General features: G+C 35.8%; 1 protein-coding gene across 10 annotated transcripts in view; it reads right to left on the bottom strand.

The window, feature by feature from the left end:
- Positions 1-215: 215 nt before the first annotated feature.
- USP33 (ubiquitin specific peptidase 33) overlaps positions 216-12,159 on the bottom strand; it is a 45,073-nt gene continuing 33,129 nt past the window's right edge. For 9 of the 10 annotated variants that reach the window (XM_042784299.1, XM_042784280.1, XM_042784278.1 and 6 more), the window contains 6 exons: positions 11,849-12,018; positions 10,383-10,464; positions 7,666-7,774; positions 5,627-5,729; positions 4,784-4,852; positions 216-1,433 (listed from right to left, as the gene is read on the bottom strand). In XM_042784299.1, coding sequence (XP_042640233.1) covers positions 1,276-1,433; positions 4,784-4,852; positions 5,627-5,729; positions 7,666-7,774; positions 10,383-10,464; positions 11,849-12,018 — 691 coding nt within the window. In that variant the 3' untranslated portion in view covers positions 216-1,275. Of the gene's footprint in view, positions 1,434-4,783; positions 4,853-5,626; positions 5,730-7,657; positions 7,775-10,382; positions 10,465-11,848; positions 12,019-12,159 lie in introns of all 10 variants that reach the window. The other variant, XR_006164567.1, reaches the window with a different exon arrangement.

The following is a 12,159-nucleotide window of genomic DNA, read 5'->3' as shown; positions in this document are numbered from 1 at the left end:
CAAAGTTCAAAACCAATTTGATTTTATAGTAGATATAAAATTATCCAGAAGAATGTTATGTCAGCATCTTGCTTCTTTGATGCCAGAACTGTCAACATAATTGCATAAACATAAAGTGGTCAAGAAATATAGTTATATGGGTGTGAGACCAGCACCACAACATTACTTCCAAAGTTTTCATATCGATGTAGTAAATGAAGAAAGTTTAAGAAAGCTTTTCCCCCCCCCCTTCCACAGTTTAATTTTTTTTAATTGATCCAGCCTGGAATAGTGCTGCTTATTTGGTAACAATATCAGGCATAACCAAGAGCAAGTGTCATTCTGTATTCCAATACGAATCATTCAGGAAAGGTTTGCATTATATACATTTTATCCAGCTGCTGCCATTATAGGTCATCATGCCAATGAAAATCTTTAACAATACAATAAAAATCCTCCAATTTGAATTGTTTATGAATGTAATTCAAGAGACCAGACAACTTAATTTCTGAAATTTATATCACTCATATCCATAATAATTTTACATTTCACACTTCATGCTCTCAAACATTACCCTAGAGAAGACTAAATCTTTTTGCCACATATACTATTGAAGACACTAGGCAGGTTTGTAGAGTTACAGAAGACTATAATAAGATGTAAAATTTAGTAGATAATAAGTTATAACATTTGCTGACTAAAACAATATTCAATCTACACTAATGTTTGATCCATTCAAATACAGTAAGTATTTGGATGTTATATACTACCCATTTCATATACTTACAGTGCAAAATAAGTGAGAATTTTTTTCCTGAGCATTTAGGAAATTAAAATCCTTTTTTTTTTTTTAATCATTGATTGTAATCCATTTAAAATACATTCCCCATATGCCTAGGCTTGTCAAGACTGTACAATTAAGACAGGCAAAAGTTCGTAGATACCAGAAGCCCAATCAGAAATTGGAAGGGTTACTGAACATCTCTAAAATTTGTCCCCATTTTTCAAGTCCAAGGATATGACAGGATTTTGACTTATACCAAAAAGTTCAGAAATTACAATTTTTTCTATTGACCAAACACTCAAAAATGTACAAACCACATGCCTTCCAAAACAGAGAAACAGCCTCTATTTAAACAAATTGTAATACATACTTCATCTTACTATTCTGTAGTTAATGTAATGCCCAGTGAGCAGTGCTTCCGACAGACATAAGAGAATAAAACTTTTAGGAATGTATTTTGGGCATTTTGTAAGGAAGCTGGATTCCTTACAAGTTCATCTTTTTCTCAATAGCTACAGACCGTGAGTTTCTAATTCAATCTTCTCCTCTGTTTGCAAGATATCAGGTTCTACTGGAGGAACAGGTGGTCTGAGTATAATCTCTGGACCCCCACCATAGATTGACTGAAGAAAATTCCATGCTCCTTCAGATATTTGTCCAGAATCTGCACCTGAAAACATTTTTAAAGTTTTAATTACTATTTAGAATAATTCCTTCATGATTTCTTTGAAGACTATAATAAACAAAACAAAAAAAAAATATAGATTAAAATTTAAAACCCTAAGCTGAATTTTATGCTGCACCAACCGCCAAATGACATACTTTCTGTTAATTTTATACTTCTTGATTCTTACAACTACCTGCTCTGAATTACCCAGTACTTAACATACCTCAAGCAGAAAACACATGAAGGTTCTATGATAAACATCTTACCTGATACTTATCTATCAAGCTGACAACTGGTAGATCTTGGTACACAGGAAACAATGATTCAATATAAGAACATGCAGCCCTGTCAATTACACAGTAAAGTCCAAGGACTCAAGATTCTTATTTCATCAAAGAAATTAATATTGATAGTGAAAAATAAAAGTGAGAGAACCACAGTGAAATCCTCAGAACCCCAGAGACAAACCACTGTTAGGACATTAATAGCCCCAGTAATGTTCCTTGTATGTAGCACTGATGGGTCAGCCTGATTTCTTTTAGTTCACCAATTAAAGTCTTTGCTTATGATTCCATTCCTCTGGCTAGAGGTCCATTTCCTGTCTCAAGTCAGCATCCAACAATCATTTCTGATTTTCCATAACCTTTTATAGTGGCAAAGGGCAAGGGAGCATCAGCACATTGTCTGTTTAAGTTTTAACATAAGGATCCTGTCTGATACAGTTGAAGCGATTTCTTCACAGTAACCTAGGCAGAGAGGACAAATTTCTATTCTACCAGAGTAATCCCCCTCTTCTTTAAGCAGCTCATTAAAAACGTGCCCCACAGCAAGTTTCCCCCAATAACCTTATTCAATACTATTAATCTGTCTTAAACCTAATTTCAGCACCCTCCTACTTCGGGGGGGGAAGGGAAAAAAAAAGACAGAAAAAAGGCAGCACCATAACAAGTGGACTTTTCTGTCCCCACTACCTGCTTCAGCACGCCTATTACTATACATCATATATAAAAAAATTTCCAGAGAGGAAGGGTACAAAGAGCTGCACATTTGTTTACCTACACTAACTCAACCATGCAAAGCTTCATCTGAAGTCATGATGCAGATCCTATGCCACTACTAATTACATTATGCCTCAGTTTTACTTGCTTAGGTTCAGGTTCTCAAAAAAACAACTCCATCTCTGTAGGCATAGGAGTAGATCCTTATCCAGATTCCAGCTCTTCTAACAGTCATGTTTAACTGAACAGGCACAGTGAACTAAGGCACTAGGATCAGAACACCGGATCACAGAAATATCTAGTGCTGTACACTATTTAATGACGCTCCCACCTCTTCTCTCACGACTTGAGACAAATTTTCCACAGCCTGTTTCTCTTCATTTCTACCCAAGATCTAATTTGAATCAATGTAGCCAATGAAGGCAAGTCAACAGGTTAATTTGCTATCAACTACTGATTCTAAAATGATTAGTTTTTTTTGGCTACATGCCAGTCAGATGCTTATACCTGGTATTTAAATTCTACATTAGTGCTTAAGTCATTAAAATGTACTGCAAAACTCATGAATGCAAGAACTTGTTCTTTTTTAAATATACTTTTGACATTTTACAATTGGTTAGGTTTATGCAGGACCTAGTGGCCTTCAGTGAACTGCCACTGGTAGGACCATTGTATGCTGAGGCATTAAGGTAAATTGGAAAAGATCCAGTTAAATAAATGTTAATCTTAATGCTGAATTTTTTTTTCTTTTTAGGCTGAGCTACAATTAATTTAAATATTCATAGGAAGTCTAAAGTCTTCATAAAGCAAGCCATATTATAATTTTTTTCTCTGTATCTATGAATTTCAAATAAATGGTGTTAAGCACCTGATTGTGAAGAATAACAAAGAAATATGTATCTTTGCACGCTTGAGAAGTTTTTACAATGTACAGTGGCAAAAAAATTGCAGAAAAATAATAGAATGGTTTGAGTTGGAGAGGACCTTAAAGATCATCTAGTTCCAACCCCCCTGCCACAGGCACGGACACCTTCCACCAGACCAGGTTGCTCAAAACCCTGTGCAACCTGGTCTTGAACCCTTCCAGGGTTCCAGCCACAATTTCTCTGGGAAACATATTCCAGTGGATCACCACCCTCACAGTGAAGAATTTCTTCCTTATATCTAATATAAATCTACCCTCTTTCAGTCTAAAACCATGACCCCTCATCCCATCACTACACTCCCTCATAAATAGTTCCTCCCCACCTTTCCTGTAGCCCCCTGTAAGTACTGGAAGGCTGCCATAAGGTCTCCCCAGAGCCTTCTCTTCTCCAGGCTGAACAACTCCAACTCTCCCAGCCTGTCCTCCTAAAGGAGGTGCTCCAGCCCCCTGACCATCTTCGCAGCCTCCTCCGGACCTGCTCAAGCAGGTCCATGTCCTTCTGATGTTGGGGACCCCAGAGCCGGACACAGCACTGCAGGTGGGGTCTCATGAGAGCGGAGTAGAGGGGCAGAATCCCCTCTCTCAACCTGCTGGCCACACTTCTCTTGATGCAGACCAGGGTACAGTTGGCTTTCTGGGCTGTGAGCACACATGGATGGCTCATAGTCAGTTTTTTATTCACCAATACCTCCCCTTCAAGTCCTTCTCTGCAGGGCTGCTCTCCATCCACTCATCACTCAGCCTGTATTTGTGCTTGGGATTGCCCCAGCCCACGTGCAGGACCTTGCACTTGGCCTTCTCAAACTTCATGACGTTTGCACAGGCCCACCACTCAAGCCTGTCCAGGTCCCTCGGGATGGCATCCCTTCCCTCCAGCGTGTCACCGCACCACACAGCTCGGTGTCATCAGCAAACCTGCTGAGGGTGCACTCCATCCCACTGCCCATGTTACCAACAAAGATGTTAAACAGCACTGGTCCCAACACTGACCCCTGAGGAACGCCACTGAGCAACAGCATTTACTTAATGTGGTCTGTTTCCCTCTGTGAGAAGTAGCTCTCAATTCAAATTAGGTTTCAAGATTCAAGTAACTACATACAGATATATGACACACTCTAAAAGACAAGCGTCCCCCAATTTACATTAAGAAAACCTGTATCAAACCAAGCAATACAAAGCCAAAGCACACTTTCACAATTTTATGTTCCTCTGCACCTCCTTCTACACTCTTTTCTGCACTTGGATTAGTCTGTTACAGTTAATAATTCTTTATTTTAAGAATAACTTGGTCCCCTCAAAACAGACACAACACATTCACTAGAAATTGCCACTTAATGATAACAGTTAAAAAAAGAATTCATAATAATTTTTCCAAAGTTCAGCAAATAGATCATACGGAGCCCAAAGATGCAGCAATATTGGACACCTACCTTGTCTTAGCACAGCGTTTCCACATTTTGTTACTGCAATCTTAGCATTATCAATAGGACCAGGAGGATCTAATGTGACAGAAAGATGATTAAAATCGGGACAGCTGAAAACAAACATCAGGTTGGAGGTTCTATTTTCAAACGGAAGGAGAAATAGCTCGTTTGTTTACCGCTTGTTCTTGTACTGCTTAACACTATGTTCTAAACTGTTAAAAGCTAATCAGATTTTTAATCAAGAACAAGTTTTTCAAAGCATTCATGATGACACTAAGTCTTCAAGCAGCGGAAAACAAAAATGAATCCTAATTCTTACCACTAGCAAAATTGTCCTGGAGCAGACTCACACAAGACCATAGAACATTTTATCAGTGTTTCCATTTCATAACTTTAGAGGAACCTGAAGTAGGCTGAAGTGATATTGCTATAGTTGGTACTCAGTTATCTATGAGTATAGGTTGTGACAGCGAGGTCACCTTTCCTCCAGAAGCTGTAGCGTTATCTACCAGTCTGCACAGCAAAATCCATCCGCCTCCTTGTACTTTGACAGGATTTTCCTGCTGCTGCTAACAGCAAACCTCCTGCAAACAAGCAACATTCTTTCCACAACTACCCCAGTATATGTTCTTGTGAATTATTTTACTATATTCTGTAATTTGGTTCCTGGATAAATTTGTAACCTATAAAACCTGTGTCTTAGATGTTTGTTTTACGAGCTTTTGTTACCTTCTCTATATGTTCTTCCTACAGCCTTCTCCAAAGCAGAAACAATTTACTTAAACAGTACCACTACAAGACAACAAAAAGGAAAAAATTACTCATATTTTGAAATGGAGCACAACTTACCACTGTCTTTACCCTTTACAAATCCTTCCCATTCTCTGAACCATTGCATACTGATGCAGTAAAATGTTGATGGAGATCCTTTTTCTCGGAATGGTCTATTAAGCTGAAAGGAAAAAGAATCTGTGTTTTTCTGCCTTTTTTACTTTAAATTACTGAATTCCTTTAACCACTGCATAGTATTACAGCATAATATTGCAATGATACAGAACATTGTAAAGAATTACCGAACATCAGAACAGTAAACACCTGGTGAATTTCCAAGGTGTGATTTTGATGTAGTGGTAACCTTCATATTAAAAGAGGATTTATTCTTTAATTGAGAGTTTATTTATTTTTTCCTGAAAACAGTAAAAAGTTTTTCTTAAGTGTTTATTCATCAAACACCACTGGATAATTATTGTGAAGGTAGAACTTTCAAGTCACAAAAGAAAATGGAAAACTTATTTTTCTAAAATAAAATAAAAAAGTTGCTCCATAATTTCCATAATTTTATAGAGTGTCCTTTGTGTGATGAACTGTATCTTCATCTATGTTTGTGTTCTCTATAATACTTTCAACAAATGTTGGTATGAGTCCAAGCAAGGCACAATGAACTAATGCAATGGGACTTTTTATGAATTTTCTATGCTTCAGTTTAAAAAACACAAAACATTTTTTCGTTCCTACTATTTTAAAATAATAAATAAAAAAAAAAAAAACAAAAAAACAAAAAAACCAAAACCAAATCACATCTTGGCTTTCTGACTTTCTGTTGCAAGACAATATAAGTGACTGCATAAATTACAAAAAACAACTGAGTGAAAAGTCTCAGTTGCATTTAGCTAAATTTGTTTCTATCATTGTATAAAAATATATTTTCTTTTATAATCAAGATTTAGGAAGTTTAACATTTTATTCTTTTTCAGAGACTACGGATCTTTTCACAATGTTATTCAGAAATGTGCAAAAAGTCACTTAAACTTTTAAAACAATTATCTTCTTAGCTCTGTAATAACATAGCTATATTTCCCCCCGGAAGCCATGAACCTAAAGCATCAACACAACTTCTTAAAGCTTCAGCTAGAATAAGTTTTGCAATCATTCCCTAAAACAGACTTTATAGCAGACAGAAAACTATGTTATCCTCTAACTAGTAACAACACTTGCACAAAAGTGCACATAGTATCTTTCCAGTATAAACAATGATTATGATAGCTAAAGCAAATGAGGTTGGCTCAATGTTGTTAATAATAATTACTATCCAGTAGTAACCCAGACTAAAGAAAAATCCATTACTAAAAAGTTCAAATGCAGTTAAACCATTGAAAAGTTGATACAATCTCTGCAGTGTGATTAAAGCACTGACAGAACTGAAAGAACAGCTGCAATTCCATTTTCCTCCCTCTCATGAATTAAGAGAGCAGAAATGGGACTCCAATAGCTCTGCATTTAGTTTTGCTGAAAACTTCAAAACACATTTTTGGTTTATGAATTACAAATTCATTACTACTAGTTATTTTACCATTCAGACTTGTACACATAATTTCTAACTCATGGAAAATATAGTAGCTGCTTAATATTAATTTTACAGATCCATTACAATATTAAGGTATTTACTTCACACTGAATTGTTTATGTTTGTTTATTTATGTCTCTAATGATATTTTTAAAATTAGAACTAGAGATAAAGATTATGATTAACTTTTTGCTGGCACAGTATTACTGCACTTAAACCTTATGGGATTGCACAGAAAAGATCTCTGGCAGTTTATAAAGAAAAACTGCTCATGTGGCTACACTGTTTCCATACTGCAAAAAAGCAATTTAAGAAACACATTAAATATTTTCTCTAAGTACCCTTCCATATAAACAGTTATCTGGGATATCACAAGAACATTACTGTTGCCAACAGAAAATAAGGGATTCTGTATAGGTATATGGATATTTAATAAAGTCCATTTGTTACAGGAATCACCTATGCACTCTGGTAATGCCTTGGGTCAACTCATGAATATCAGGTGATGTCAAAAAGTAGAATGAATAAGTGTTTACTTTTTTACCCGAATAAACATTTCCAATTCATTTTTCCTTCTTTTTTCAATTCTTTCAGACTCTATTTGGCAGGTGTGACAAACATACAGATGGTTAACAGCTGGTCCTCCTCCATACCTGCAGTAAAAGTAAAAAAACACTAACCCTGTGAAAAATACCATGTAAAAAGATCACCCACCTGTAGACATTCTTGTAATATGTAACAGAAGTTTGACACATGCCAGTCACATGGATCCACAAATGCCATCATTTATTTTCCTAGTAATATTTTGTACTCCATCCTAAGACATAATCATCTTCCAAGTTCTGACTGCCTAAAGCCACTATATACCATCTTAAAAGTCTGCAGTATCACATACTTTAAAAGGCATTACTATGGGAAGAACATGTCAGTGAGCAAGTATTCTGTAATACATATATACATCACGTGTGATTTTATTAACGGCTGCTAAGAAACAGCTTATGGAAATGTTCCAGCCTTTTCTATCTTAAACATGTTCCTCCATTTCATCGCAGGCTCTTCAGCAGTTTGCTACCTCCCTGATAGCAGCCTCTAAACTTGATTATTGTTTTGTTCTTAAAAAGTTATTCTCCATGATCCTCCTCTTCATATTTTCATTATGAGAAACTGCATACATGGATGTCTTCAAGGGCACTGTTACTGAGAAGCACAGGATCAATTGATCGATCTAACTATCTCTGTGTGTGTAAATATATGTATGTATCATTATGAACACAGGCAGCATTTGCTACCCTGGAAACTACAAGACTGATAAAGAAAATATTCTTGAATGACGAGCACTAAGAGTTGCATTTACTACAACAGAAAGGTCAGGTTAAAATATGCACTAAGATAAGGATATTCCAGGTTCTACTTCCTAGTTGAATAATTATTTTTGTAAGAGCTGTATTCTCTTCCTATTTGGTTTCTCTTCTAAAACTTCAGATTTTATTCCAAAAAAATCTTACATTAAATGAGAGCTCTTTTATTACATTATATGAGATAAAAGAGACCTCTTAAGTATAGCAACATGAATTAAAGCTCAAAACATGAAAGCTCTTAAGCAAGAGTGAAAAATAACTACATTTATTTAATGAATAAAATTTTAAAATCTGCCATGGAAGGCATTGCTTCTTTTTCCCCTTTTAGACTGGTATGTTTGTCAGTACATAATTATAATTTTGGGGGAAAAAAAAAATCCATCCTAATACAGAAGTGTTGCATTTTAACTGAAAATTAAAGCATTACTTCAGTACAACATCACTTGTCCATACAAATTTATTGGTATATACTCAATTATCCCAATATAACATAGATGTATGTTTCATTAAATGGTCACCCACCATTTAAATTGCACCTCTGAAGATGACACTTTGTCCTTCGACTGCACTGATCAGTTCAAAAGTTTTTAACTGAAATAGGTCGAGCATGGACTATACTGTATTTTCTCAAAGCAACTCTGACCCCGAAGTATTTGGAATTGAACTGGAGTAGTGCCATGTGAGCCACAAAATAAGTGTGTTTGGGGCTTAGATTAGCAATTGACATCCTAGACGAGTATCTCCCTTTCCTTAATACTATCTCAGTAAATGTCAGCTTCCACTATATGTGGCTTCCTCACCCTAAATTCTCACCCACAGCAGCCACAGTACTTTCCCATAATTCCGAGATAAGAGCAAGACAAAAAGCAAAGCATGGTTGCTTCAGAGCTAGTCTGTGTTGAAGAGTGCATGTGCCAGTCAGGAAGCCAGACAGAACACAAATGTTTAGCAGTAACATTTCATACCTCTTTTCTACCCAGTAGATTACTCTCAAAATCTGGGGGACCCTATCACCTCTGGGACTTCTACCTTTCTGTCAAATGATGTAAGTTTGACCTATTTTAAAAAAGTTTATACATAAGGGAAATTAATGAGAAATTTAAAAACATTTTCCTTCAGATTTAACAAATATTTCTGCGTACAGAAAATGCATAATGCCTTTGCTGGCTGGAAGAAAAATTCTGTACATCTAGAAAAGCAGAAATAAGATGGAAATAGCATTGTTTCTGTTTTTCACTTGAGTCCACTGAAACTTTAAAACAAAACCCTCCAACCCTTTAGCTATAGTGCTTAGGTGGCAGGAGATTAATAGCTAAAAATATCTAATCCAAGTGCAATACAGAGTCCTTAGGCTCATCAGCAATGCTCTTCTGCAACTTTTTGTTACTTTAAAAGGAAACACATCTTGTAAGAATCACTCCTTTATAAGCAAGCACTTAAACCTGACCTAAATTAAAAAGTGTGGAGTAGTTATATGGGAAGCTTATATCTAAGTTATTTTGAAGCAGTACTGGCAGCTGAGGCTGTGGATTCAAAGCCAACATAAAAGAAGAGCTGCCTCCAGCCAACAAGAGAACAGGAAGACGATACAGAGAGCTCTTTCAAAATACCTCTTGCAAAGCATACTTTTGCGAAACTACTTTGAGTCATTTTGTACATACCATACATGTTTATTGGCTTAATACTCAATTATTATCCTGGTAACACACTGCTTTGCATAGGCTTTTAGCATTACTTTGCACAAGCAAATTATATAAATTGGCCATTTTCAATCCCTTCACTTAGCTTTGTGCCTATATATTTTTTTCTGAGACACTAGTTCTGAAGTCTGATGTTGCTACTTGGCACATACTTGCTCTCTCACCACATCACTGGATTTTTTCCAGTTACAGTACAAACTTACCTGCTATATAGATTATCCCATATATTTTGAGGTAGCATTACAACTAGGTCCTCTATGAAGTTAGCTTTGTGTGGAGGAACACCTGCAGAAGCAATAAAAACAAAAAACAAACCAAAACAAAACCAAAAAAAAGACTTGCGGATTTCATTGTGGGAAGACTAGTTAGAGGTGTTTCTAAATAAAAAAAAAATACAACCGTTTGATGAATTTAGAGAAATTATGTGAAACAAGTCTTACCACAGTATAATCTATTACTGTATTTAAAGAGACCACACTAATTTTAGTCTTTCATGAGGCTGAAAAGCTTATAAAGAGCAGAAGCAAACTACATGAAATATTAAAGGGCTAGAATCCTTTTTAGATATTGATTGTGAAATACTTCTTGAGGCATACAATTGAAATGTTAAGGATTGATTAAATATTTTATTTATTCCTGTAAACACAATAGCAGACTGTCTATTCAAAATTCTCTTACATGCTGTAAACCTTTTTGAATTACTTCAAGCAACATGAATGCTTGAAAGCAGCAAAATTTTGAGGGAAGCAGAAATAGAGGGGCTGGCACAACCAGAAGCGTTCAGTTGAAGCACAGGTAAGCAGCAACGTGCTATGCAGGAATTCTTTTGAATAGGGAAAATCTAGTAGTTTGGGCACTAGTACAAGGGTCACCTCTGTAACCTGCAAAAGGAAAGCCACAGCCACAAGAGCTTACATGTACACCCTCTGCAAATTGCTACAAGTGCACAATATTTCTATATTAAAAGTTTGATTCAGCAACAGGGGTAGCACCTCTAACCACTAATCTAATACTGCTGGGGTTTTTTTATTAGAAAATAGGTGTAACACCACCACACAGTAATGATTTCTTGGAATGTTAGCACTCAAATATGGGTATTTTCCCAAATATGTTTTGCTTAGTGTAATTCTCTCATTTTTATTAACATGTAGCACAAGGTAAAATTTTTATTCTACTGTACAAAATATACAGTATTACTACTCTGTTTTCACACTGCTATGTGCTAGATACTCTGCGTCAGACCAATTTCTTCCCCAACTTTCAAACCTTCTTGTTGCTTCTAGCATGTTGCTAAGAAGATTTAGATTGGCAGACCAAAGCATTAAGGATGATGATAAAGTGACAGGATTTTTAAAAATGAGAATATATATGTTTAGGAAGCAATCAGATAAGCCAAACTGTTCCTCTTCATGAATCAAGAAAGCTTATACACAAAATCAAATGTTCCAAGAAAAAAAAAAAAAATCAGAACTTCACACAGTATCATTTCCTACCAGTCAGCTACTAAAATGAGAGAAATAATTTAAAGTTATAGTTCCAATTTACCTAAGAAGTTATAGAAGTTATAATATGAACTTATATTAAAATTCTTTTAATTAAAACAAGTGTACCTCCCTGTATAAAGTTGACAGACAAATTCTTTTTAGATGATACTCAATTACAGTCTCACCTCCGTGCATACACAGAAAGTCATTATTTGAAATTGGTCCTGGCTCTGCAAAAGTCTTGAATTTATTTAACCACTGTCTGGAAACATAGAACTGCAGAAGGCTTGGTTCCATCATATTCAGTAGACCTGATATCCTCCGTCTCTCTCTCTGTGCTTCTTCACTGCTCTTTCTATTACAGAAATAGAAATCATTAAACAAATATATATCCTCGTGTACAGTGCAGATAATTTACTTTGTGAAAACTGTATTTTCAAGTAAATTACCTGGGCCACGTCTATGGCATGTAGTAGTTGACTTAGCATGTGAAAAA

Source organism: Tyto alba, unplaced genomic scaffold (assembly GCF_018691265.1).
Source record: "Tyto alba isolate M040663 unplaced genomic scaffold, T.alba_DEE_v4.0 Super-Scaffold_1000006, whole genome shotgun sequence".
Classification (NCBI taxonomy): Eukaryota; Metazoa; Chordata; class Aves; order Strigiformes; family Tytonidae; genus Tyto; species Tyto alba.
Note: the sequence above shows the minus strand (reverse complement) of the source record. Positions and strands in the feature narration are given on the sequence as shown.